This window comes from Anabas testudineus, chromosome 9 (assembly GCF_900324465.2).
Source record: "Anabas testudineus chromosome 9, fAnaTes1.2, whole genome shotgun sequence".
NCBI lineage: Eukaryota > Metazoa > Chordata > Actinopteri > Anabantiformes > Anabantidae > Anabas > Anabas testudineus.
In genome coordinates this window covers 4,275,998-4,303,713 of record NC_046618.1, presented here as the reverse complement: position 1 = coordinate 4,303,713, position 27,716 = coordinate 4,275,998, and the positions used below count along the sequence as shown (strand labels likewise).

The following is a 27,716-nucleotide window of genomic DNA, read 5'->3' as shown; positions in this document are numbered from 1 at the left end:
TCCCCCCTCCCCCACCAGCCGCGCTCCTGTTTCACTCAAAGATGGCGTCGGCTCTAGAGCCCCTGGTCTCTGGCTGCATTTTCAGGCTTGTTGTTGTCTCCGATCCGCACGGTTCTGGCACCTTCTCCTTGGTGGCTCGGCACGGAATTCCGGTGAGTATCGGGGGAGGCCGGACGGAGGGATGTGAGATTTTAACACGGTCTGCTTTGCCCGAGCTTCCCTCGGAAACCAGAACCGGACCCGCTCGGGCTTTCTGGGGGAACCGCGAGAGGTAGAGGCAGAGAGGGGGTACGGAGGGATGATGATCGCGGAGGTGGGTGGGTGGAGGGGGGGGGGACACGAAGGGGGGAGCCGAGGCCTAGCTACTCCGCTCCAGCGGCCTTGTCTTCACTGCACCGCAGGCTGTAGCGTTACGTGGGAGGGCGGTTTGTGGAGGGAGGAAGTCAGCGAGGTGGCGACCGCTTGTGAGGACGAGTCTAACCGTGCAGAAGCTCCGCGCCCACACCGAGGACTGAGAGGGAGGCCGCCCAGCATGTATGACTGCACGATCCGCAGCTATCATATCCTTATTTTTGCACTTGCCCGCTAGCCGAGATGGCCGTCTGCAAGTTGCATTGTGCCTTTTACAAGGCCGCGATCTCACGTTAACATCTCGGTGACATTCAAAATCAGATAACTGGCTGTGTTTGCTTTTGTGTGGAGCTTTGTATTGTCAGCCGAATGAGGACATGTTGTATTCGAGTGCAGGAGCGCTGGCTAACCTCTCGTTTCATGCTGTTTACGTTTCGGGTTAGCGAGTAACGTTAGTAACTCAATCGTAACGTTAGCTCCTCGGTTAGCTTCTCATGTTAGCTTGCTAAACAACAGCAGTTAGCGGGAAGGCTTGTTGTCACACACTTAGCAGCCTAATATCAGGTATGTGAGTGTAAACAGCACGGTTTATCGTCCTTGTTAACAACACAGGAAATGGTTTGGCAGGGTGACAATTAACTTGGCTTTGATTTTTAGCTAGCCCCTCAGCTAATGTTTGCTAACAGTCTGTGTTTTGACTGCATCGTGTTGACGTTAGCAACCAAACTAGCCCATAGTCAACTTGCTTGTGCGTTTTTAGGGTAATGTTTACCTGTGTTTGGGATATGTGTGCCAATTGTAGTATTCACTTGTGACTATGGTCATAACGCGACTTGTTTATTGACACTATTTGTGCTATACTATCTATGATTTCGAAAGAAATGCTCATGTAATGAGAGAACTGTATGGTTGTGTACAGAAATGACTATGAGGCTGTCTAGATGTAGATGGTATAGTGGAGTTGCTCTCCTTACTTACCCTTTTTGTTTTGTTATTACTGCACAGACAAGTCTCATGGTGCTTTCTGAGGTCAAGCATGGTTTTGTTTATGTGTGTGTGGATGCACTGAATGGTGTGTAGTGTTGTTTGAAGACCTGTTCCCTCTCTAAGGATCTCTGCTTCTCATTCATACTTACTGTCCTTTAAATCTTTGTTGCTGTATTTTGCCATTTTAATGAAAAAGATGTTTAGCTTTCCTGCCAGGTTTTCACTAATGTCTTTCTCTGTGTAAATTCTTTTCCAGGGTCTGTCAGCTGCTGAAGTGTAATAGGCATGAAGGTGATCAGTCCTGGCTGCTCTCTGGGGTGAGATATCTGTTCCGTCCCACAGCTGAGAAGCCCAGACTGCTGGAAGACTGAAAGACGACAGGAGGAAACAACTGAAGACAAGGGAGCGTGGATGCAGAGAAAAATCCTTATCTCGTGGAATGTTATAACTCACAGAAAACATATTTACTGTATTGCCTTTACCTTTATCATTGAAACACTAATTTCATGTCTTGGGGACTATGATAATTTTTCACAATTCACATTGAGAATTGTCTAGTTTGACGGTGACGGGGAAACCGACTGAACATTTTTTTGTTTTTTATTTGTCACTGAGTAGGCATATGACAATAGGCAAAGTGGGGAAACACCTTATTTTTCTGAAAGCCCCTACCCTTCTTAACCTGCTGTGGGAGTTAAATTAGCTAATAGATCTGCTTGTTCCTCCACTCCCCCTGCTTCTTGCCAGAGACGTTCACCTGGCAGGGAGTGGGCGGTGGGTGGGACAGACTTTACCGGGTGGAGGGTTGGTTCAGTGGGTTTGTGCTATGGTCAGCTGCTTCCTTCCGTGCTGCTCGTACTCAGCTTCTGAGGGACTCTCTGTGCGACCCCAGGACAAGGGATAGTAATCAGGCAGAGGGCAAAGAGGAAAGGGAGGAGGCGGCGGCGCTACGGCGCAGGCCAGGTGTTTCCTTGGCTAACAGTCCCCATTTTTTACGTGCGGCCATTGCAGTAGGGCCCTAGGGCCCCTGCACCCATTCAGACCGCAGCCATGGTGAAATTGGCAAATCCAATGTACACCCAATGGATCCTAGAGGCCATCAAGAAGGTAAAGAAGCAGAAGCAGCGACCATCAGAGGAGCGCATTTGCAATGCTGTCTCCATGTCCCATGGCCTGGACCGCAAAACGGTTTTGGAACAGTTGGAGCTCAGTGTCAAGGATGGCACCATCCTTAAAGTTACCAACAAAGGTCTCAATTCCTACAAGGACCCAGATAATCCTGGTCGCTTGGCTCTTCCCAAGCCCAAAGGTGGTGGCAGCTCTGGAGGAGGCGGAGGAGGTGGTGGCAATAGCAGCAGCAGCGGTGGTGGAGATGGTGGTGGTAGTAGCTCTCACTCCCATTCAGGAAAGAAACCGGGACTTGACTGGAACAAACTGATTAAGCGAGCACTGGAGGGGCTCCATGAACCTGGTGGCTCAAGCTTAAAGAACATTGAGCGCTTTCTCAAGTGCCAGGCTGACGTGGCGGCTTTCTTGTCGGGCAGCGGCTCCATGGGTCCTGGCCTCTTCCACCAGCAGCTGCGGGTGGCCCTAAAGAGGGCAGTAGCACATGGACGTGTGGCCAAGCAGGGTCCGCTGTTCCAGCTCGTCAGCCGCAGCAGCTCCCAGGATGACGGGACCGGGACAGTGTCACTGGAGTCACTGCCACCTGTCCGGCTGCTGCCCCACGAGAAAGATAAGGTAATGTATCTGCAGATGTGCACCATAAACAAACACGAGGCTGACAAAACTGAACATCATTTCAGACTTGCACCAAACATATTAAATAATAAACATCTGATGGGCATTATTAGCATATCTGTATGACATTTATCATATGGATTATTCTGCTCAAAGTTGCTAGCAAACATGTTAGTATAAATACAAAAAAAAATGGGTATAAAGCATTTTTGTTTTTTATCAGTTGTCTGATACGATCACGGATATCCTGTTGAAACAATAATTGTGGTTTAGGCAATTGTGGTGAGAAATGTGCTCTTGAGTTTAAACCTTTTGGAGCAATAGCAAGAAAGCAAGTTTGATCTGTGTAAATATCAGGAAACAACCTTTGTGGGTTTATGGATGAAATGGTTTACAATGAGTAAATTAGTTATTTTTGAAACGACTGAGGAGGAATAGGCAACATCTGTAGGATTAAGCAGATACTATATTGAGCATCTAACCACAAACAGGAGTATGCATGTTTGTGTTTTAGATGTTAAAGCATTTGTTTAGAAGACCAGGGATATCTGGTCAGAATTCATGTTAGAAAGGCCTCTAAGACTCTAGTGAAAACAGGTAGTCCACATTGCATTGCATTCCTGGGTTCATATTTGAGTGACAGAACCCCAGGTGTATGTGTGTGGGTATATTGTGGGCCAAGTGAGCAATACTAGAGAGGTGCTGGGTGGGCGGATGGTGGGCCAGTTTTCAGCAGTAGAGGAGGAGGAGTAGGTCAGTGGAGAGAGTCACATGGCTTCCAGCCTCCTACAGAGAGTGTGGACCATCCTGTAAGGAGAAGGAAGGAGAGAAAAGGGGAGCGGAGTGGAGGAATACAGACAGGCAAGGAAGAGGTGGTCTGTAGTGGTGCCAGAAGAAGAAGCCTGGATGACGCAAGCTTCAGCCCTCTGTAACCAGAAAGAGAGAGAGAGAGGCAGAGACATAGAGGGAGAAGAGAGTGAGAGAGGCAAAATGAGTTAGAGAGAGAGAGGGAGAGGCAGACATGCAGGCGACAGAGGAGAAAGGGAACACACCCACTTTTGTAACCTGATCAGAGAGCAGCCGTTCGCTAACCTCTGCTTGTAAGGGCCAGGGACATGTACACACACATATATACACACCCACGCCCATAATACGCCACACAAAGAAAGAAACACAGACATAAACAAAAACTGACAAACGAGGCCACACAAACATTGGTTCAAATGTCATAAATGCTCTAGATGCCTGCAGACGTGCAAACATACATTCTGACAGCCATCGTACAAAAAGCTTGTTAGAGCTGCACACTACTGTTTAACAGTCAGTCAGTAGGACACTAGGCTGGTCCTAAACACTGTTATGACTGGCTCTTGGCTTTATCAGGTCCCTCTGTGGGTGGGTGTGTGTGGACATGTCTGTGCAGCCATAGAAGTTGGTAGGGACGACCGTACACGTGTACACACACACACTCACAGAGTAGGATTAGCCCAGGGAGCAGCCCGGAGTCACAGGAGATCTGCCTAACACAGTGACCTGCTTGGCTGCAGATGGTCCACCTCTTAAGGCTGTGTTCAAACCGACTTAAACTCTGCTTGGAGGGGGCATTGATGAAGTACACCTCTGTACTTCAGATTTTATTGGCATCAAGATGATCAAGATAATCATGATTGTCTCTTGCCTGACTATGGCTCGCAAGGAGAGCCTGATGGTATTTGCATGAAGTTGAGCCTTTTTTTCTTCAACTTTTGTATCGGTCAAGCTCAGCAGGAGGCACAGGGCTGCAAAGCCAGGTTGTGTTCACAATTAATAGCAGCCATCGCTGCTCTTCATTCATTCTGTGTGGGCACCTAAGACAAGCAGGGATCAACCTTCTCTCTGACACAGCTACTGATCAACTTGCCACTCCAAATAAGCAAATGAAAAACAACATATTGTAAACCTCAGTGTGAAAGCAGTGAATAATGAATATGAATAAAATATCCTGAAAAATGAGCTGTTTCTGTTTGTTTGTGAGGCTCCTCTTCAGTCTAGATAGGTCATCGAAAAGCTACTGCAGCAGCAAGGAAGTTGACATTTGTATTTGGCATTCATGCAAGCCTGTTTACTCTTCTCTGCTTTTCTTGTGATGTTGCCTTGATATATCCCTCCAGAGGAAGCAGCCTTATTGCTGCTCAATCATGTGTGTTTTGCGCATGTCTGCTGGTGTGTTCTTGATGTATATGTGAGTATGTTCCTGTGCAAGTGGCTTATGTGTCAAAGAGATATAAACTGTGTGCACGGAAGACAGAGGCAGGTGCTGCATGATTACTCTCCTCCTCTTCTCCTTCTAGTACTCTTTCTCTGGCGCATCATTGCCATATTGCACCACATGATTACTAACAGTTATGATTTCCCAAGGAAAGGGGGGAGAGAGAGTGTGAGTGAAGGCTTGGGGGAGGAAAATCAGAACAAATGGCTAAGAACTGGCTTTGACCCCATTTGCTGGGAGATTTGTGTACTCAGTGCACTGATGTTTGTGTCGGAGCACTCCATTCAAACGGGATCACAGAACCCTATTTCTGTCTTTCAGTCTCCCCCTCTCACCCTAATAGAGTGCCATTGCCAGGTCATGAAGGGGGAGGAGAATGGGGGAGAGAAGTCAACCAGGGGTCATGGATATATGGATGGCAAACTTCATTGCCTTCCCAAGCACCCGTTAGCAGTATGAGGCTACGGCCATTAGGTGGGATGGGCCTGACGCTGAGCCTTTGTGTTTATATCCTTGTGGGTATATAGTTGTGGGCGTGTGTGTGCACGCGTGTGGATGTGTGATGTTCATCCTGTCATAATAGGCAAGAGCAATCTCTCTGCCCCGCAGTTGCCCTCTCCTCAACAGCTGGAGCGGGGTGAACCAGAGTTCTCGATGTCAACATGCAGTGTCATGGCGGGGACGTGTGAAAAAAGTGACTCGTGGCCAACATTCACACACAGCTAAAGTCTCTTCTCACACATTATGGTGGGGCGATTTCCCTCCAAAATGTCCTCCTGATCCCTTAACAGGTTTGTTTAATGTTGGCGTCCTGCAGCTAGTGGGTCCTTTGCTAGTAGTGTTTGCAGAGCTGCTACATTAGGCATCACTTATTAGAAACCATAAAGGAGATACTCATCCACTGTAATTCATTCCACTTTACCCATATTGGATCGACCTCACATACATTACCGCTGCCTGTGTTTGCTCAGGGTGAAGACACTATGTGTCGTCACTCAAATGGCCGTGAATAGAAAATGCCCTCACACATTGTTTATATGCCTCGGATGCTACCTGCTCCGACGTCTTTTCTTCATCATCCTTCCTTACTCCATTGAGCTGTATCATGTTATGTATCACAGGAGAGGATTTTGTGTATTTGCAGAATAGATGGAAACATTTCCCGGAGTTGAGGTGCTACACCACAGGGATGCTGGGAAAATGACTTAAGTTGAGTGCCATGAAATAGTTAGCTTTTCTGAAGTTTCAGGTTTAGGACTGATGGATTTGTAAGATGTGAAAGTTCCTCCTTTCAGCTTCTCATTCCCTTGGCAGGGACCTTTTGTTTCCATTTTGCCAGAACTCTGGCCTCAGTTGACCTATTATTAGTTCCTAAAATTTCAAAAGGCTGTCCTCACTCTGATAAAACCAGCTTAAAGTTAACACAGTCTCAGCTCTTGTTTGACATTTACCAGTACACACAAGCAGAGAAATGGAAAAACTGTTCAGCATTCATTTATTTAAAGTTCACACAAACTATAATACATTATGTGATGGAGAGTTGGTGGTACTGTTATTAAATGTCATTACATTATCTGGGTATAGTGTCTGCTGTGTGAGGACGTTCTGATTTCCCTTTGTTTTTATATCACTTCAAACCAAATATCTTTTGGATGTCAACATCATTTATGGCACCGTCACTGATATTTTACTCACCAATCAATTGACAAATTAATTTAACGAGATTACGTCAAGCAGGTACTTTTTGTGCTGTTGTCTCTCATCATTTTCCTGCAACGCCAAATGGATCAGAGTGAAATTTTGTGTTGTGCTCAAAGTAGCGAAATATTAAATTTAAAGCAATTAACTAAGGGTGCTTGCAGGAGCATGGTCCTAGCCATTAAAGACAATCTGCAGACCTCACAGTTTTCAGCTCCTTTTGTAGAGAAAGAAAATGTCTGCAGTATTGTCTGTGTCGGTCTTGCATGCTAAATACATGCTGGATGGTGTTTATACACTTACAATGTTTTACCAGTGTGAAGCCTTATCACTGGGCATCACTATCAGCAGCATAAGAATAACCAGGAGTAGACACAGCTGCCCTGAGTCTATAGAAAGAGCATTAGCAGTAGTGTCAGTGCCAAGGGGTAACAGTTGCCTCAAACTCACCAGTGACTGTGATGTGAATGGCATTTGGCACGGGAAGCATGGCTGTGTGAGGCCTTACATATGGCTAACCTCACCACCCCTCAAATAGAGCCAATGTGTTGAGCAGCTGTGGAAGTGACGACTGGAGCAAGGCCAGCTCCACTTCGTTTGATGCAGTGATTTAGCTTCGTGCTCCCTGGCTAACCTCGATTTATAATGGAGGGTGATGCCTGGCTGTGGGACACAACACGGGCTCTTCTTCAGGCTCTGGTAGATGTCACGTGAACATTTTCGCTAGTTCGTCTCAAGTCGTTTCCGGTGGCGCTGGCTGGTTTTCGGATCTGAACTGTCACATACACACTTGTGCATGGTAATAGATGTCACTTGACCATCACGTGTGTGTCCTGACTGACTGCTTAGTGCTCTAACGACTTTGAAAGTGCGTATGTGTTTCCTAGTGTTTGCGTGCACCGTCTCTGCTTGCACGGCATGTCCTGTAACAGTGATCAATGAGTTTGTGTTCGAGATGGGGGAGGCCACAAGGGAGGTATGGTGGTGGGGGGTTGCTGAGATCAGACTTCCATGTTAATGAGATCCTTGACTTGAGACGAGACAAGGACAACAGCGTTTCCCTCTTTCTGTTTTTTCCCGCTGCCACCCCCCTTTCTATTTCTGCTTCTCCATTCGTCCATCCTCCATTGTTTTCTCTTTCCTGTCTCACTCTCCGGTCCTCTCTCTCTTTGGATAACAGTAGTCGGAACATAAAGGGGAAACCGGGGCACCACTAGTTGTTTTCTATAACCTATTATCTCTCTGTGCAAGGTCTCAGACAATGCTACATGTTGCATCAAGTATTAATTTCATCCACTAGTAAATGAAACAGGCTAGGCACACACCGGAGCACAATGCTACAGGGAATAGAGTGTAGTTGATAATATTGTGCTTAAGTCCATAAAGCATGGGTGGGTGTGTCCACGGGCTAAAACTAGGGTACTGTCACCTGCCTGTTTGTGTCTAGGTGTGTATTTATTGAGGAACCTATAACTTGAAAGACATGTTTGTATTGATTTGAGGTGGCATTTCAAGTCCACCCAGTCGAGCTAGCATTTGTTGCCAACAGCTGCCACGCGGAGCCTCTTTTTGCATGTGAATCTTTTTTTTTTTTTTTTTGTTCCTGAATCTTTTTCATGTTAAAAAAAAGAGAGAGCATACCAGCCCATGAACACACAGGCTTAAAATAGACTCGCAGATACCCCCCGCCCCCCCATCACGCGCACACACACAAACCTCAAGTCAAATGTCAGCCATGACACTTAACTCAAACAATCAGTTGGTGCGAGAAATTTCTAGAGTGCCGCTGTAGTGTAAGAGCAGTCCTGGCAGCGAGAGCTGGTTGAGGTAGAAAAAGCTGAAACAGGGAGGAAATCAGCTCTCAGGAGGAATTTGCGGATTGTGTTTCACTGTTCCAATATCTCTGTCATAGAGGGAGGATTAGCTTTTCATTTTTTAGTGTCTGTTGGGGATTAATTTACAGTGGCAGCCAGTAACTGAAGCTTCACTGTAGCGCGCGTCTCAATACAAGGTGTGTGTGGTGTGTGTGTATGAAGCGCGACGCTCGCCTCGTGTTTACTCGAGCCTTCACTGGGCGAGCGGGAGCAGTTGACCTCCTCCAGCAGGGAAGGGGTTAAGCGTCAGGAATGATTGAGGTGTTGGTAGCACGCATGCTGCTCACAGGACTGCTGCTGCAGATTTTCTCTCTTTCCATTTCCTACATCTTCCTGCCCTCTGGATTCTTATTTTTGTGCCTCCTTTTTTTTTTCTTCACCTCTCGCTCCTCCTCTTTTCTTTCTTTCCTGTTGCTGACTTCCATTTGTGTTCGGAGATAGATGAGATAGATATTTTGTATAGTGTTTAGTTTTATTAGAAATAAAACACAATGTGATCACACCTGATCAAATGAAATATGCTTTCAGAAATAAAAAGCTAGTAAGGCTTTATCTCCTCACATGCACCCTGTCTCCCTCTTTACCACTCATTCTCTGCTGCCCTGCTCTCTGTTTACCTCTTTCTTCTCTTACTCCCTCACGCAATACCCTTTTGCTTCTCTTTCTCTCTGTGCCCCTGTGCTGTGTTAGGTGGGTGGGTAAGGGGCAGCGGGGGTGTTGGAAGCAGTCTGAGTCAGAAGGAAATGAACCCAATAAATCAAGCTCTTGTCCCTGTCTCCTCCCTGCCAGGACCTGCTGCCTACCCAACTCTCTGCAGCTAATGTACATTTACACCGTTGTCCTGTAGAAAACCTTGTAACACCGACCTCAGTAAATATGTTATTGTTTTTTTTCCCCTCACTTGAATAAAGGATTTGAATACATGTTTTATGTGATTTCAGAATTACATAAAGATCAAACGTGCAGATTAATAGAGTGAATTCACAGATAAATTCTCATAATGTATTCATTGTGAAGGTAGAATAATCTTCCTTCTGGTTTTTCTTTTTTGGCAGCGACTCATAATAAGCAGACAGGAGTTAAGTAGTCGTGAGGTAAACAGTCATTTGTGGCTCTGGAAAAACTTAGATTTTTACATTAGTAATTTGTCTTGTCATAACTAGAGCATCTGCTTCTTAAAATGTCACATGTTATCACACAGACTAATGTTCTGCTAAAAACACAAGTGCTGCTACATTATTTTGTAGGAAAGCAACATACATGTGTCTCTCACCAGTGTTGAGGCACTTAAACTACAGTAAATGAGGCTTCATTATCTCAAGTATTTCTTATTTCACAGCATTAAAACCATCTTCATTTTGTCTGTAAACATTTTTTTGGTAGTATTGTTTTGTAACTTTCCATATTAAATTGGATATTTGATTTTTGACTGATATTTGACTGTTAAAGAAGATCATTTCTGTTTTAAGTTCAGTTGGGAGAGCTGTGCTACTCCTTAGTTCCTGCCAGAGGTTTTGAATTGAATGGAGATGTGGGTTCTGATTTGTCCACTCTAAAGCATTCTTGTTGTGTACCCTTTACATTTGGACTCCCATTTGCTAGTTGTCTTGCAGATGTTGCTCCAGTCATGTTACCTCCTTCCTTTAGTGGTGTGCTGCAGAGACGCATCCCCACAGGGCGATGCTATCATACAGTGTTTGTGCTGACGTGCACCCTGTGATTGATACATACACACTTGAAAGAGTTTAATTTTATGGCCAGAAAGCTCAGCTTTGGTGTGTCAGATCATAGAAATTTCTCCCATATGCCTGCTCAGAAACACCAGTCCAGATGTCATGTGAATTGTTTTTCAACAGTGGCTTTCTCATTGCTGCTCTGCTATAAAGCTGAGAATGTGAAGCAGTTGGGCAACAGATGTTGAATGCACAGCATCTTCCATCTTAGCCATGGAGCCATGTAGCCTGTAGCTCCTTCAGTGTCCATTGCTTGTACTCTTCTCAGTCAGACATACTTTTGGAGGAGGAGAGTTTTCACTGGATAAGCTGTGCCATAGTTACGTCATTTTTCTGATCCTCACCAGGACCTGGTGAGAAAGTCACAGCATCTGTTTTTCTCTCAAATATTTATTATTACTCTATAATATTTCATTTAAAGAGACTGGGTTTATTATGATGGACAGGTGTATTTTCATGTATATGAAAATATTTCCACACTTGAGTATTACTACAAAACTAGATTTCTGAATCTAGTTTTGTGATGCATATTTAGATAAATGGTAAATAATGATTTGTGGCAGATCATTGTTCAATTTGTTTTTTTTTTTGTGTGTGTGTGTTTTTTAAACTAAGATTTTGTCACTTATAACCTACACTCTGCAATGTCAGCTGATAGATTGCTAACACTACTCCAGACACAATGTTACTTCATAATATAGGCTAATATAGATAAGTGATAGATCTGCTACAACTACAAAGATCAGATTTCCAATTTATTGTATTGAGCTTGGGAGGGTCAAGGAGTATATAATGCAAAAGTATTAAGCCCTGTATCATGCTACATAGTGTATCACTTAATTCTTCTTGTATGACCAGAACACAGTCTTAGTTTTTAGCAAAGATTATTCAGCATTTACACAGATGTTCATTTAGCTCGTTCATTTAGTATGTGATGTATAAGAACAAGTGGCTTTACCGTTAATGATTTATGTAGCAGTGTTACAAGGCTTTTAAACTTGTATTTGCCTCGAGGTGTGGAGCTCTAGTTGTTCCATTTGATCATTGTGAAAAAGCCTTATTAGACCTGCACTTTGTCAGTGTTGATTAACAATACAATTTGAAATGGTTACTGGCAACTTACACCACTGTTACCTACAATAGATGTTCTCCAGGCTTTTGATGCTACTGAAATTGTATACATGAGGATTATGTGGGTTGTAAATAGCACAACAAAAGTATAAAGATGTTTATGGTTAGATTGTGACAGCAATACAAATGTGATTTACATATATCTATTCTGTACAGTGCTGCAGTAAACACGGCGCTTGTCTGAAAATGACTTATGGTGTAGTGTGAAGTGTCAGTAAGCCACCACTTCCCCTCAGGGCTTCCTGGCTTCAGAAACTTTGAAGAAGAGTCACCTCGCAGCCCCTCCTCTCTTGTTTTTGTTCCTTTGTGAAGAGCACCTGCACTGCTTCAGGGATGTGATTTTTCACCCTTATTGGACACACAAGTCCCACTTGATGTGCAACAACATGTTAAGTGTTATCCTGCCTTTGGTTTTTCTGTACGCAGATCTGACTTAGGTTTTTTTATTTGTTCCCTTGCTCATGTGCAAATCAGGTAGTGTGTTTGTTTTTTTGTCAGAGTATACACCTGCTGACATGGTTTGCATGTGCGGGGAACACACTAAAAGATTTATGCTGCCCCAGAACTGAATCTCATGGCATGTTTTTGGAGAAAGTGTCAAAATGGGACACGCTTCCCCACCAGTAGAACCAAAGGAACTGGGCTAACACGTTGGATCAAATGGCACAGGAGTCAGCAGAGACACTGGCTCACATCATATATTAATGGGACATCATTTATACAAGTTTGCTCTTCATTATCCTAAACTCTCCGCTCACAGATCCACTTCAGTTCACTGTTGCTTGTTAATACACACAGCAACAGGCATCTACTGTGGCAGGACACACAAGGCCACTTTGTTGTTTTCATTTGTACAATGAAGCTGTTAAGTTGACTTTCTCTCCCATCTCCTCTGTCCCCCCTTTCCCTTCTGCTCTGTCCCCCTGCCAGCCGGTGGCAGAGCCCATCCCCATCTGCAGCTTCTGTTTGGGGACCAAGGAGCAGAATCGCGATAAGAAGCCTGAGGAGCTCATCTCCTGCGCCGACTGTGGCAATAGTGGTGAGTGTTAATTTGTCACTAGTAGGTCTAGAACCACATCAGCAACAGTTCAGTCAGTGGTTAAACGTTTCCAGTTTTGTGGTAGAAACGACCACAGAAGAAGAGGATCTGATCAGCACCTGCAAAGTGGAGATGTGATTGGCTCAAATAAATGGCCTAGTCTCACATTTCACACGCTTCAACTCCTTCAACTGAAATGTCATGTTCTCTTTTTTTATCAATTCGACTTCTTTCATCTCTTCACTTCTTGACAATTCTACTGCTTTGAGTTGATTTGGTTTCTGTTATTCCTCCTCCAGCACAGTTGATCAGCTGATACAGTCAGTGTTTACACATAGACTGAAATTTCAGCTTCTTTCACTAATTGTATTTTGACTGCTTCTAGATTTTCTTCTGCTTTTTAGTTGCGATAGTCACTGTTTTAGCTGCGAGGACACATAAATCAGAAAAAGTAGCTTCTTTTTAGTTTTTAGTCTTCTTAGAATTATTTTTAAAGTAGTTCTGTTAAGTTATTTTGGTTGTCTCTCATGTCTGTCCTTGCTTTGACCCTAAACTCTTACCTGAAAGGCAGAAAGAGAGTGATTGAACACATGTACAGATGCTAATCTGTGTTTTCAGAAAATCTGGAACATGAATGTTCAATTCTAACATCTCACAGAGGCCTGACATTGCTGAGTGAAAGCAGAGGACAGATCGTCTTCCTCCTCTTTCCTCAGTGGGTTTTTGTCCCAGACACGGCCGTCTTGTTTGCTACTCTTCAAACACAGCAAAAGCACAGCTCTGACAGATTGTCATTTATGTTTGAACACTCTCTTTGCAGCCAGGTTTGATTCAGTGAGGGCTTTTAATTCCAAAAGGAGCTTTTTTTTTTCCTTCTACTATGATGCAAGTGGGTCACATCTGTCAGTCAGCAGGAAGAAAAAAAACCTGTGTGAAGTTGACGCACTTGTTTGTGTATGCGTTTCTATGTACCTGCAGGCCACCCGTCCTGTCTCAAGTTCTCCCCAGAGCTCACAGCGCGAGTCAAGGCTCTGTGGTGGCAGTGCATCGAATGCAAGACTTGCAGCAGCTGTCAGGATCAAGGAAAGAATGCGGTGAGTGGAGGAGCAAATATGGCGGACTGGCAGCACAACAGCATCTGCGAACGCTCTTTTCTCTGCTTAAGTACCAGATAGAGATGCTGATAGTCATATCTGTGGTCCTGGGATTGAGCTATTTTAGTCAGCCTCTGCATGATTTTACTCTTTTCTCGTGCTTGTCAAGTGAGAAATCATTGTTATTCAAATGTTTGTAGACACAAAACACACAGATCACTGCCAACATGCACATTGATGAAATTCATCAATGAGGATGGAGGAAAAAATAGAAACAGTGAAGTTGACTGAATCAGACTAAATGAAAACATCATAACAATCCAATTAAAAGCTTAGAAATGTTTTGTATAAATTTGTATGATTGGCCTGGATGATACTGATACTGACACTGACGCTACAGTATGTAACCTTTTTTAATTTTATTTTTTAGTAGAGATAAATCTTATCTTAATATGTTGATATATTGTAGCTTGTAGCTTTAAACACAATGTTGTGGTCACTGTTAAATACAGTCCCCCGTGTCCAGAACACAGCTAGAGTTTTTGACGTGTGTTTGTGTATACACACAGGACAACATGTTATTCTGTGACTCCTGTGACCGCGGCTTCCACATGGAGTGCTGTGATCCTCCCCTCACGCGGATGCCAAAAGGTAAATAGACTGAACAGCTCCTTTCACTCATCACCTTCCTTTTTATTACCTATTCACTGCCATTGAACAGACCACACTAAGCTCATACATTACCACTCTATATGACCATTAATGTCATGCTAAATCACCTGATTTATCTGATCCCCCTCAGTGTATGTGAACCTTTGCTTCTACCGTTTCTCTCTCAGGCATGTGGATTTGTCAGATCTGCCAACCCAGGAAAAAGGGGAAGAAGCTTTTACACGAAAAGGCAGCACAAATCAAACGGCGCTACAACGCACCCCTGGGACGGCCTAAGAACAGGTAAAGAACTGTTGTTTACTGTCATCCCAATCCCAGTCCCAATTTCATTTCTCTTGACCAATGTAATGTATTTTTCTAAAAATAAAAATGTATATTTATAAAAAGACAATGAGGTTTCAGTTTCTGTCAAGTAGGTAAACTGTATATGTGGGGAACCACCAAGCTCTGTTACTTCCTGACACAGACACAGTCTTAACCAGACTCCTCACCTCCACAGGCCGGGTCGGCCTTTCAAGAAGCTGGGCGGGCGTGGTCGGCGGAAGCGATCAAACTCAGCCAACTCATCTTCCAGCTCATCCTGCGAGGGTTACCCCGGTGATGACCGACTGCTTTTTTCCATGCGTGAGGATGATGACATGTCACAGAGCAGCCTGCGCTTCAACAACAAGACCAAGGGCCTCATCGACGCCCTCACGAAGTTCTTCACGCCCTCGCCTGAAGGCCGCAAGGCACGGCAGGAAGTGGTGGACTACTCGCAGCAGTGCCGCATTCGAAAGAAAGCCAGTCGCAAAGGGGAAGGAGATGACAGAGGGGGTGAGGATTAGATGTGTTTTTCTGCTCATGCTCTTCACTGCTACGGCATGATGAATTTTAGTGTGTAGATAAAAACCATTCAAAGCATTCTTTGAATGGTACTGTACTTTCTGTCAGTAACTTCTATCCTGTAGTCCTGTCCCTTATCATTAATGAAGTACTGGTCTGTAAGTAGTAATCCATCCCAGTACTTCTATTACAAGATTCAGAAGTCGGTTAAAATTGTTGCTAATACATCACCCGAATTTTGTTTTGTAATACTAAGAGGCCATCTTTTCAGTTGTTTCAAGTTCCTGAGACCAAAAACACAGAAGAGAATGAACGTGATAGAGCAGGCACAAAAGGAGCCTTTGCCTCAGGTTTCATCAGCACACGTGTTCTGATTTTGATGCGTGTTGAAGGTTTTGTTCATTAGTGAATAAGGAGATTCACGCAGAAACAAAATTCTTAAAATAAAAGCAATAATTAAAATCTATCTTATTCCATGTATGTTAAAGAAAAGCTACATTGATAGGCTTGTCACAGAATATATGTACATTTCTGTTGATTCAAATGTCGCCTTATGTTCTGTAATGAAACTCACGTCATATGGCCGGTAGGCAGTGTGTTCACCTAAACCCAAATCTGTGTATCTAATATTTTGTCAGTGTGTGTTTACACCAACCTAATGGTGCAAACCTCTTGGCACCATGTTTGGCATGCTTCTCTCTACATTTGCATTAATGTCGACTCCATGTTTCAAACCCCAGACAATCAGGACGGCAGCGACTGGCGTGACGAAGACGAGAAACTGCCCGGCCATGAGAACCTGACGGAAAAAGACATAGAACTGTTCAGACACATCCAGGAGCTGGCACTACAGGTACACACACAAAGAGACAAAATATAAAATGTCTTTTAAACCTTGGTTAATGAACATATGTGGGAAAACCATATATTTGAGTGAAAGAGCCTCAGCCAGGGAGCCAGGAAAAGGCCAATGGATTACTGAATGTGATTTGTAAAACTTGCGGTGTGCAGAGGAGCAGCAGAAATTCAGTGGTGATGAGAATGTGGTTAGAAAGAGCGGAGTTAACATCAGCCAGGCTGTAAAAGAGGGCATCACTAGTTCAGACGAGGCTCACAGGATGCAGGAATGTTCATGAAAGGAGAAGTCGCTGATCTGTTGGAATTAAATTTCAGCCCTGAAAGATATTAATTTACTATAGGAACAGCTGCCAGATTCAGCATGTATATTTAAATCATTCATTAGAATAATGTGGATGGCGGGGCACATAGAGAGGCTTTGGTTTTAAATGGCAAATATGTGCAAATAATAAGTGATGACTGTAGGACAACAACTTCAATAAAGTATATACAAGGAGAGCTGTCATTGGAAACTAACTTGAGTTTCACTTTCTGCTTGTGATTGATGACTAACCCTCCTCCACAGAAGGGCAGGGCTGGCCAGTGTAATCATTCCTAAGAGGGACAACATTGTTAAGTACATAAGGCCTCTGCCAAGTCTCAGTCAAGTACATAACATTAGTGTTGGTGTCAAAGAACGTGTTATATTTGCTGGAGTAAACACTGAGCATGGCAGCTTTAATGACAGTGTAGTGCACTGACAGGTTAGTCACCAAGAGGAAATTAGCCTCCATTAATGCCCTCATTTAATGGCAATAGATTGAGAGCAGGTGTATGGCCACTCAGGTCACATTTAAACACCCTAACTCCACAGCCGTATCAGTGTTTGATGCAGGCAGAGTAGGAAGAGTTAATGATGTATGAAAACCGCCACTGTGATTATCAAGGCTGGGTAGCAGTAGACTACAGGACGGTCATAAACAGCAGGCAGGGAAGTCCAAATCGGTGAATATATCGAGGCAGTTCTGTTTGCTAACATCACTGTGGAGCTGTCAGTGTTCTCTCCACCTGTCATGGTTAAGTGTTAGATCCTAGGCGAGTAATCCGTGGTGTGTAATCTGTCTTCCTACTCTATGATCTAATCCCTTCTGTAGTAAACCGGGACTTGACCTTCCACGTCTCACTAAACCGTCCCCCTCTCTTTCTTCACCTTCTTTGTCTACCAAAACAGAAAGTTGGGGTGACAGGTCCACCAGATCCTCAGATGCGCTGTCCGTCAGTCATCGAATTCGGCAAATTTGAAATCCAGACGTGGTATTCATCTCCCTACCCCCAGGAGTACAGCAGGTAGGCTTACACACTCTGGTGAAACACTGCAGAATATACTTAGCTCACAAACCTGATTTTAGGCATAAAAGCCACCCCCACTGTAATAGAGCTCAACTATAAGCACCCACTTGGCCAGGTAACCAGCCAGAGCCAGGGAGGCGAATTGTGTATCAAATTGTGTGTCAAAGCTGCTTTCATTAGATGTTTGAAAATAAATATTAACAAAAAAATTATTCAGAGCAATGATATCGATAGTAAGAAATTCTGGTTGAACCTACATGGCTGAGATATTTCTTTGAGTATTGATTTTGTTATTGACATTCAGGCAGATGTTACACAGCTGTTATTTTAAACAAAGTTCCAGAGTTCTCTAATTATTTCTTGACCCGTCCTCGTGTTCTCCTTGCTTCATCCTTTTCCAGACTACCGAAGCTTTACCTGTGTGAGTTCTGCCTGCGCTACATGAAGAGTCGCAGCATCCTCTACCAGCACATGAAGAAGTGCAACTGGTTCCACCCCCCTGCCAATGAGATCTACAGGAAGGATGATGTGTCTGTATTTGAGGTAGGGAACTTTTGAATGAATGTGATGGTGGATGACGCTTTGACAGTATACTATTGAATCTGCAAAACGCATAACTGCTAGCACCACATCTGTTACCTCCTAGAGACTCTATCCCTGGTAGTCATCTTACCAAGACCAAGATTGTTTGTTTTAGGACTGGTAGTCGTATTTTACCTCTAGCTTAATATACAAGCTTTCTTAAATTGATGATGATAATTGACCTTAGAAATGTTATTTTATCAGAGAAAGTCCCTGTTGTTATTAGAAGATTTCATAATTACTGACTTAAAGTTAAGCTGTCCTGGGTCTTGTAGCACAACAGCAGATTTATTCAGTGGATTGTAGCCTGCAGACCGTGGACACTGCAGCTCCAGTTTCTCTGCTCTGCAGTCCATTCTCACTCAGAGGAGAGCAGAGATAACTGGCGCGCTCCCAACACCTACCTCCCTCTTTCTCTTTACAGCTCTTTGTTTCTCTCCTCCACCCTCTCTATCTGTCAGAGTCTCCAGAGACGCAGCTGAGATCATTGCCTGACACTTACTTCTACTCCGTTCACCTTCACTTTGCTCCACAGTTCTCTAAAAGCAGCTTAAAGATGTACTTCAGCACTGTTTCTGGGACTCAGCTCTCAAGCTGTCAGTGTCTTGTACTGAAATGTTTTTTTCTTCTTCTACTAAACCAACAACAGGTTGACGGGAATGTGAGCACAATATACTGTCAGAACCTGTGTCTACTGGCCAAACTTTTCCTGGACCACAAGACCCTCTACTATGATGTGGAACCCTTCCTTTTCTATGTCCTGACCCAGAACGACAGCAAAGGCTGCCACCTTGTCGGCTACTTCTCCAAGGTATGGCCATGATGCTCCCAACTCCCTTCAGGGAATTTTTTAAATAATGCTGAATAAACTTGCTAGAAGAACTGCGTGAACCAAAATAGAATAATGTTCAAATGAAATGAAATTGTAATATATTGGCATCACCCCGCACTGGTGCATTCCTCCAGACATACAAATTGTCCCAGATAAACACTGGGTGGTATCAGCTCTGTGGAGTTAACTTGTGCAGGTGCTCCCATTAACATGCCACCTCGCTGCCAAAACACAGCATTTAGTGAGCGGACGCAGCACCATCAGCACCCTGCTGTACACCCACACAGACTCTGTGATCCAGTTCCATGATTTTTCACTGTGTTTTTCCATCTCCTCCAGGAAAAGCACTGTCAACAGAAATACAACGTATCATGCATCATGATTCTTCCACAGTACCAGCGCAAGGGCTACGGACGCTTTCTCATCGACTTCAGTAAGGGTTATGGTCTTAAACAAAACACACTGACAGAATATATCTGCTGATACTTCCTGCCTTTGAAATGAACACTGCCACATATCTAACATGTATACTTCCATTCAGGCTACTTACTGTCCAAGCGTGAGGGCCAGCCTGGATCTCCAGAGAAGCCTCTGTCAGACCTGGGTCGACTGTCATACATGGCCTATTGGCGCAGCGTGGTGCTCGAGTGTCTCCACGAGATCCGCGACCACCAAATCACAATACGACATCTTAGCAAACTGACGGGGATCTGCCCGCAGGACATCACCGCAACTTTGCAGAGTCTCAACATGCTGGAGCAGCGAGGAGACAGGTCAGAGACGGGACTGTCATGCTCCAGCTTATTTTCTGGTGCCATATTATATCACATTATTGCCCAGTTGAAGTTGTTACAGGTACACTATAATGTAAACCGCATCTCGATCACAAGCAGAAGGTTAAATATTGACTTAAATGAAGCAGAATGTGAACATTAGCTAGGTTACTCTAAAAAAACAAAGCCAGTCTTTAAGGCAGACTTCATTGGCACCTCTCCTCATAGTCCTTAAAATAATATAAAAATATACTTTGTTATTCGTTGTCAGTTTTTAAATTGCACTGATGATCAATATTAGTTAAGTGTCCTGCTTCTATTTTTATTCATTGACGTCTCAATTAATCCACCTGCAGACAGAGGTGTTGTCATCCTAGTGACCCTGGTACCACTTTTTTCTAAATAAAATTGTTCAAATTAAATCACCACTTTGACTGTAATACATAGTGGTAAAATTGTTATGCACTTGTATAATTAGCACAAAATTGACCTGTGAAACTTTTCTTTTTAATAAACAAAAATAAAAGCTTGTTGCAGCTCCTGAAGAATGGGTAAATGTCACTGAGCCAGTGACTATGACACACAGTATTTATCTACTTTATTTGAGCATGCAGATAGCAAAAGATACATACAGAGTTTTAATGCTCTCGTTTGATTTTGCCTTGGTTTTGTCAGGCTGGTCCTGGTGCGAAGGGAGAAGGTGGTGACTAACCACATGGCTCGCCTGAAGGCTCGGCCACGGCAGCTGGAGGTCGATCCCGAGTGTCTTCGGTGGACTCCTGTTATTGTTACTAACACGGTGGTCTCTGACGCTGATGGAGATGATGATGATGATGACGATGATGAAGAACCACAGGACGACAACCGCAAAGAGGTAAATACAATGAATTTGTATTTGCTTATTGCTAAGTGGATATTATGTTTTAACTCTGGAGTTTCTGGACGTTCTTGATATTTAATTCGTTTTTTCTGTTTTTACTTCATTTGTAAATAGACCAAACCAAGTCACAAGGTTCCACCAGTGTCCTGGCACATGCGCCAAGGGAAGAAAAGGGATGAGGATGAGGAAGAGGAGGAAAGGAAGGGATTCCTGGGGTTCCCTATTAGTCAGAGCTCTCCAAATTCCCCTCCTGTCCGCCATCCACCCCCAGTTCCAGAACCAACACGACCCCCTCCTCCAGCAAATGGAGAACGCAGACCACGGGGGCGGCCTCCTAAAAACTGGTCTTGGGGCAAAGTGAAGGACAACGTGCGGGTGGGACGGCCACCTAAAATCCGCCCCATGGAGGACGATGATGATGAAGATGAGGACAGAACAGAGGGAGGGAAAACCACAGGTCCTGCCAGCAGTCCCCCCTCCCTTTTCTCTCTGGAAAGACAAACAGATTCCACAGCCTTTCACTCACTGGATATGGCCAGACACCCTTCCATAACCCCCACACGAAGAGGGCGGCCCCCTAGGAAAAAGAGAGGCCCTAAGCCCAGACTGTTGGAGGGGCCTGGAGAGGGACTTCCACAGTTTCCTGCAGTTTCCAGGTTAAATGAGTCTTCATCTGTCAGGAAGAGCTGTTTCAGTGAAAGCAGTGAAGAAGAAGAGGATGACGATGACGACGATGATGAAGATGATGATGATGAGAGGAGGGCATGCTCTCCACCCATTCTCACCAAGCCTGCCATGGGGCTCAAATGCAAGGTAAGAAACTTCAGTTTCAGAACTGAAAGTGGTTTATTATCCTGAACATTTCTGGAGAGGAAGAATAAATCGATTGTATTTGGAATTTAATAAAATCATTGTACTCTCAGGTGCTGTAGGCCTGTAATTGTAATTTTTAAGCAGCATTTTGAAAGCACACCTAATCCCCTGTCCTGTTTCTACCTAGAAGCCCCTGAGGAAACGTCGCTTTCGCCAGCGCAGCCATCCTCATAGCAGCGTGGTGACAGAGACCATTTCTGAGACCACTGAGGTATTAGATGAGCCCTTTGTAGATTCGGACTCGGAGAGGCCTATGCCCAGGTTGGAGGAGGAGACACCCCTGGGCCACCTGCTGCGCCGCTGCCCCCCAGCCCGCTCTGCTCTGAGGTTGTCAGACCCAGCACCTAAAAGGGGTCGGCACTCCAACCTCACAGATTCGGAAGAAGACGGTGAGCAGTCAGCCTTTGATGCAGTAGTTAGCTGGATTTAGTGATAATTGGTATATGTGCAGCTTTGTCTAACATTTCCTTATCTTCTTACTTCCTCTCAGAGCTAACACCTGTGCTGAAGCCTATTGCTTCTCTGCCAGCAACCCCATCAGAGTCTCTATTGGCTAACCCCGAGGTCCCGGTCAAGAAGAAGAAGGGGTGGCCGAAGGGAAAGAGCCGCAAACCACTGCATTGGAAGAAACGCGGACCTGGAAAACCCCCTGGCAGTGGGCTCGACCAGGGAACAGCTGCAGACAGCAAGGCACTAAGTGGAGATCCTCCACCCACCAAAATCAAGATGAAGCCTGGCCGCAAGCCCAGGAGCTGGTACCTGCAGCGGGCCCAGGAGGAAGCAGAGAGACAGCAGCAGGAAAGACAAAGGATGTTGCAACAACAGCTGGACAAAGGTTCTCAGCTGCATCAGGCTGATGACCATAACAGCAACCGAGTATGCAGAACCAACACCGACAGAGACAACAAACAAAAAGACTCTGATGAAGAAGACGACTATCTCCCTAAGCCTGTTGAGCAGAAGGTGCCGAAAAGACGAGGGAGACCACCGAAGAACCGTGCCCTTTGCCAGCCACCACAGCCTGCCCCTAAACCACTTCCAACCTCTGAGCCAGAGGAGGAAGAGGAAGACGATGAGGAGGAGGAGAATGAAAGAGCCTGGGAGGAAGACAAGCCCAGCCGTCCACCATCTCGTCCCCTGCTGTCCCCTTCTTCCTCCTCTTCCACCTCAGGGCCCCGGGCCCCACAGTCCCGGCCTCAGGACACAGATATGGGTGACAGGGAAGAAGATGATGATGATGAAGAGAGGGAGGAAGAGGAATGTGGCAGCATGGGAAGCGGTGGTGGTAGTATGAACAGGCGAACGGCAGTAACACCAGGTTCAGGAAGCAGGCGAAGTGACGACCATGATGCAGATGATGAAGGTGACGGACACTTGGAGGACAAGAGTAACAGCAGCAGCAATAGCAGTAAAAAGAGAAAAGGTCAAGACTCTGAGGATGAAGATGATGATGAAGATGAGGAGGAGGAGCCTGCCTCTCGTGCAAGCTCTCCCCCAGTCAAAGAAGAACCCCAAGGTGGAGAGGCTTTTTTAGACACGGAGAACAGCATGGCCCGGGACTATGTCAGCAAGCAGGAGGAGGAAGAAGAGGAGGAGGAGGAGGCTGAGGAGGTGCAAGACGCCAAGTGTCGGCTATCCTCTGCCGATCCACAGCAGGAGGAGAGGCGGCGCAGAGAGCAGGAGGAGTCTGCCGCAGCTGCTGCGGCAGTGGAAACAGTTACGGCCATGTCTGTTCCCTCTGAGCCCTTGGAGCTCCAGCCTCTGCACCCAGACGACAAGGACGTCACGCTGTTGATGGAACCCCAACACGCACATCCACATTCCCACCCTAACCAGCACTCTGATTTCAAAGAGGAACTAGGCCACCATCACTCACACCACCCCCATCACCACTCCAATGAGCTGGACCTGGAGACTATGCAGGCTGTCCAGTCCCTGACACAGGGGGAAGCCCAGGATGAAGAGACTGAACCCCAGCCACACCATGGTGCTTACCAGGATTGTGAAGAGACTTTAGCTGCGTGTCGGACCTTGCAGAGTTACAGCAACACAGGGGAAGCAGAGGAGGAGGCCCTGGCCTTAGTGGAGGAGTGTGGGGCCTCTCAACACAGCAGCCCCCTCCCTAATCCACCAGTGCCATCCCTAGCTGGTCAATCAGTGCGGTCAGTGAACAGTCCAGGGTTGCCCTCAGGCATCATGGACACGACACCAGCAGGACAGAGGGGAGGGACGCCTGGCCCCACTGGAACAGGAGGCGGTACTGGTGGGTCTGGAGGGGGATACACTCAGATCACACCAGAGCATCCCAGTTCTCTGTCTGCCCCATCCCAGCAGAACATGGAAACGTCGCCAATGATGGATGTGCCGTCTGTGTCAGACCACTCGCAGCAGGTGGTGGACAGTGGCTTCAGTGACCTTGGCAGCATAGAGAGCACTACAGAGAACTACGACAACCCCAGCAGCTACGACTCAACCATGGGCGGAGGGGGTAATGGAACAGGGAGTGGAGGGAATGGAGGGGGAATGTCTGCTGCTGTGGTTGCAGGAGCTTCCACAGCTTCTTCATCATCAGCCTCTTCTTCTTCCAACTCGGCCACACCGTCCTCCTCCTCCCAGTCCAACAGCTGCTCCTTCGTGCCAGCGCCCAGTCTCACATCTTCCACAGGAACTGCAGGATCCCAGCTGGCGATGGGCAGCTGTAGCCTCATTCAACCGACAGGACCAGGGCCCAACAGCGGACCAGGTGCCAGTAATGTAGGCAATGCTGTGCCCCAACCACCACCACCTCCACCGCCATCAAACACCCCCAGCTGTGGCATTAAGTCTCCTCAGAGCTGTGGGGTGATCGAAAGGCCTCCTAGCACCAACCAACAGCAGCAGCAATCACAAAAAAAGGTTCCTCAGCAGCAAGCCCCCAACCCTCAGCCACCTTCAGCACCACCACCACCGCAGCAGCAACCGCAAGCCCTGTCCCAGTGTAGCATGGGAAACGGTTTCGCCTCAACACCAATGATTATGGAAATCCCAGAGAGTGGAGGTGGAGGAGGTGGACGCACCCTCTATGAGCGCATGGGTCAGGACTTCGGCACAGGGGGCTACCCCCAGCCCTCGGCTACATTCAGCCTGGCTAAACTTCAGCAGCTCACCAACACCATCATGGACCCTCATGCCATGACCTACTCTCACTCAGCCCCTGTTACCTCCTATGCCCCCAGTGTATCTCTTTCCAATCCTGGACTGGCCCCTTCACCCCACACTCCGCTCCCTCAGGGCCAGCCAACAATGACCCCACCTCCTAACCTAAGCTCTGGCTCCATGAACCTGGGCTCCCTGCAGCTGCAGTGCAACATGCCCACAACCAACATTGGTCTGGGACCCCCACCTCACACACAGAGGCTACAGGGCCAGATGGCGACTGTCAAAGGCCACATTGCCATCCGGGCCAAAGCCACTCAACAGCTGGCCCCGGCCCCACACCAGCAGCAGCTCTATGGAAGAAGCTCAGGGGCTGTGGCCATGCAGGGCACACCACGCACCTTGGCTGTTCAGCGTGGTATGATGCCAAACATCATGTCCACGCCGGCACCATACAGCTCCATGAACATGACACCCCTCAATGCCATGTCAGCCGGCTACCGAATGCCCCAACCCATGATGAACAGTGGTTATCATGGCAACCCTCCTTACATGAATCAGCCAGCTCAGTACCCCATGCAAATGCAGATGGGCATGATGGGTGGGCAGGGTTACCCACAGCAGCCTATGCAGCCCAATCACCATGGTAACATGATGTACACTGGCCCCTCCCATCACAGCTATGCTGGTGTTCCAAAACAATCACCTTACATGAGCAGATGAGCAGCCTAGAACTGAAAAAGGAGCCACGGGGCCAGAGCTGATAATTGCTGTACTCTAAATGTCCATAACTCCTGTTCACCCTCTCCAGTGCCTCAGCAGGCACCAGGGATTGTCGGTGATGAAGACAGAGAGGGTCTTTGGGTTTCCTGTTTTCTATGTTGTCATTTCTCCCTTTTTCTTTGGGGTCATTCCCTCCTCCCAGCTGGCTGTATGGGAGCAAGTCGGTAGGTGTGGACTTCCATGCCATGCTGTCCCAGACCAGGCCTTCACAGGCCTCTGTAATGTGGGTTCACACAGGTCCAGGAGTCCTCTCCTCCTTGTAATGTGCAGGAGTAGAGTGGGGGAGGACAAGAATAATGAGAAAGATACACAGAGAAAGACAATACAGGAATACCTTTCTTTGTCAGACTGCAAAAGGAAAAAACAGTGGTTAACTGAGTATATTCAAACATGCACACAATCTTTTAATTGATATAGGAAGCCTTACCATGAAAAAAGAGACAATGAAACATTGTAGGCGAACTCTTGTTTTGTTTTGTTATAAACATAATGTTGAATCTTATTTTTGTTGTTGTTGTTTTTGTTGATTGTTTTTTGAAATACTTGTGTGCTGTCCAACCTCTTATATGCTTTGGTCTTTATATGTATGGCATTCTGAAATGGTGATACATCCTATTGCTCTCTCAGAAATACCCAAACATCTCTGAGGCCACTTGGTCAGATGGCTTTTCACCTCCAGAAAAGCATAGGGGCGGGGCTTCCGGTGTCTAAGGTGTTGAGCAGTCTCCGTCTTCCTGGGTTGACGGTGTTGTACCAAAAGCCAACCACAGCAAAGAGACAGACGAGACAAATGCGTTACTGTCTACTATATGTCCATAAATTAAACAAGTAGCATTATTTTCCAGTTTGCCGCCACTCTGAAACGTTTAGATGTAAATATTCAGGTACTTCCCAATATCCAGCACACACACACACACACACATGCAGACACACACAGGCTAGCTGTTGCCAATAGGTGGCTAGCTCAGGAAATTACAACTTCCAGTTCTTTTCCACACTCCTCTGACAGACTTTGTTTGTTTGTTTAGTTTTTTTTTTTTTAGCAGTTTGGGAAATGCAGAACAAACGGTGAAATTTCCATTGAACTGCTTTAAGGAAAGTTGGTTTACTATAGCTGACCTCCTCTCCTTAAGTGTTAGTGACCCAACGAGGTCCAGAGTCTGCTTTTGAATGATATATTATTTTTAAAACTGTTCTTTTTTTATTATTTTCTGCAAAATTCTGCACTTGCATTGGCTAGAAATATGGCAGCAAACCCCCTTTTTAAAAGGTGGTGTACCTAAATGTCTGATCTAGTGCATGGTTTGGCCCTCACACAGAGGCACACTCATATAAAAGCAGGGTGAGAGGCGAGCAAAGGGTTCCAGGTCCTGCTGGTTATGGTGTCCAACTGGCAGGGGTGAAACGGTTGACCTTGTTGCTCCATGTACCAGTATTCAAAGTCAAAAGAGGAGTTTTCATCTTCTTATAGACCTGACATTGCATACTTTATTTGTGTGTATTGTTCTGTTCTGTACTTCTTTTTTGTTTTGTTTTTTTATTTTGTTTCTTTCTGAATTTTATCAGACTGGGCAGCTTTCTTTTATGACACAAGCTGACTCTTTTTGACTTTAGAAAACCTATTGTAGAGAAAATGTTTTTTCTATAATATAAAAAGGAAATTCTGACATTGATATTGGTACTGTCATTTTTTTCACTTCTGTTTCAGGAAAAAAAAACAATACATATTTTTTAGCTCGCCTCTTGGGTAATAATTACTAAGAAATTCAAAATTTAAAAAAACTACCACTCACTTTTAGTGACTTTAAGATGCCTTTAACCTCTCCATTCCATCTCATCTCTAGAGTTTTTCTATCTTTGTGTAGTATATTAATGCTATTTTAAACAAAGGGACTACAAATATCTAAAGGTCACTTGGCATTCTTTTTTGTTTGTTTGTTTTTGTTTTGTTTTTTTACTTGTGTGTGTATAGGATGACTTCCTTACATTTAAGAGGCATGTAAAAATGAGCTCAGTATATTTGTCTGTTTATATCGCTTCTCTTTTTGTATCCTTTGTAATTGTACATGTTGCGTTGTATGCTAAGAGAGAGCGCAAAATAAAGAGAGGAGTGACGGCTGGGCACACAGTGAAGGTTGACTTGCGCTCAGCGGCCTCAACTCTGCTCTGCTCCTGTATGTATTTCCATTTATTCCTTTTTTTTTTTCTTTCTTAGCAAGTACTTTCAAAGAACTCTGTACATTTTAACATAAAATAAAAATAAATTATGTTGAGCCATT

General features: G+C 45.4%; 1 protein-coding gene across 3 annotated transcripts; it reads left to right on the top strand.

The window, feature by feature from the left end:
* kat6a (K(lysine) acetyltransferase 6A) lies at positions 1–27,716 on the top strand. 3 transcript variants are annotated; one of them, XM_026342585.1, is made up of 17 exons: positions 1–152; positions 1,595–3,078; positions 12,693–12,801; positions 13,780–13,895; positions 14,465–14,546; positions 14,735–14,849; positions 15,067–15,383; positions 16,133–16,245; positions 17,461–17,576; positions 17,981–18,122; positions 18,811–18,972; positions 19,333–19,426; positions 19,535–19,766; positions 20,442–20,640; positions 20,761–21,459; positions 21,650–21,908; positions 22,010–27,716. In XM_026342585.1, the coding sequence occupies exons 2-17, from the start codon at positions 2,389–2,391 to the stop codon at positions 25,375–25,377; spliced, it is 6,813 nt and encodes a 2,270-aa protein (XP_026198370.1). In that variant the 5' UTR covers positions 1–152; positions 1,595–2,388; the 3' UTR covers positions 25,378–27,716. The 3 variants fall into 3 exon arrangements, with proteins under 3 accessions (XP_026198370.1, XP_026198368.1, XP_026198369.1); XM_026342583.1 differs by having other exon boundaries at positions 21,647–21,908; XM_026342584.1 differs by lacking the exon at positions 1–152 and adding an exon at positions 444–534 and having other exon boundaries at positions 21,647–21,908.

Coding starts and splice junctions, on each gene's coding strand:
- kat6a (XM_026342583.1), top strand. CDS start 2,389: ATGGTGAAATTGGCAAATCCAATGTACACCCAATGGATCCTAGAGGCC. Junction 3,079..12,692: donor TGCCCCACGAGAAAGATAAG/GTAATGTATCTG, acceptor TCCCCCTGCCAG/CCGGTGGCAGAGCCCATCCC. Junction 13,896..14,464: donor AGGATCAAGGAAAGAATGCG/GTGAGTGGAGGA, acceptor GTATACACACAG/GACAACATGTTATTCTGTGA.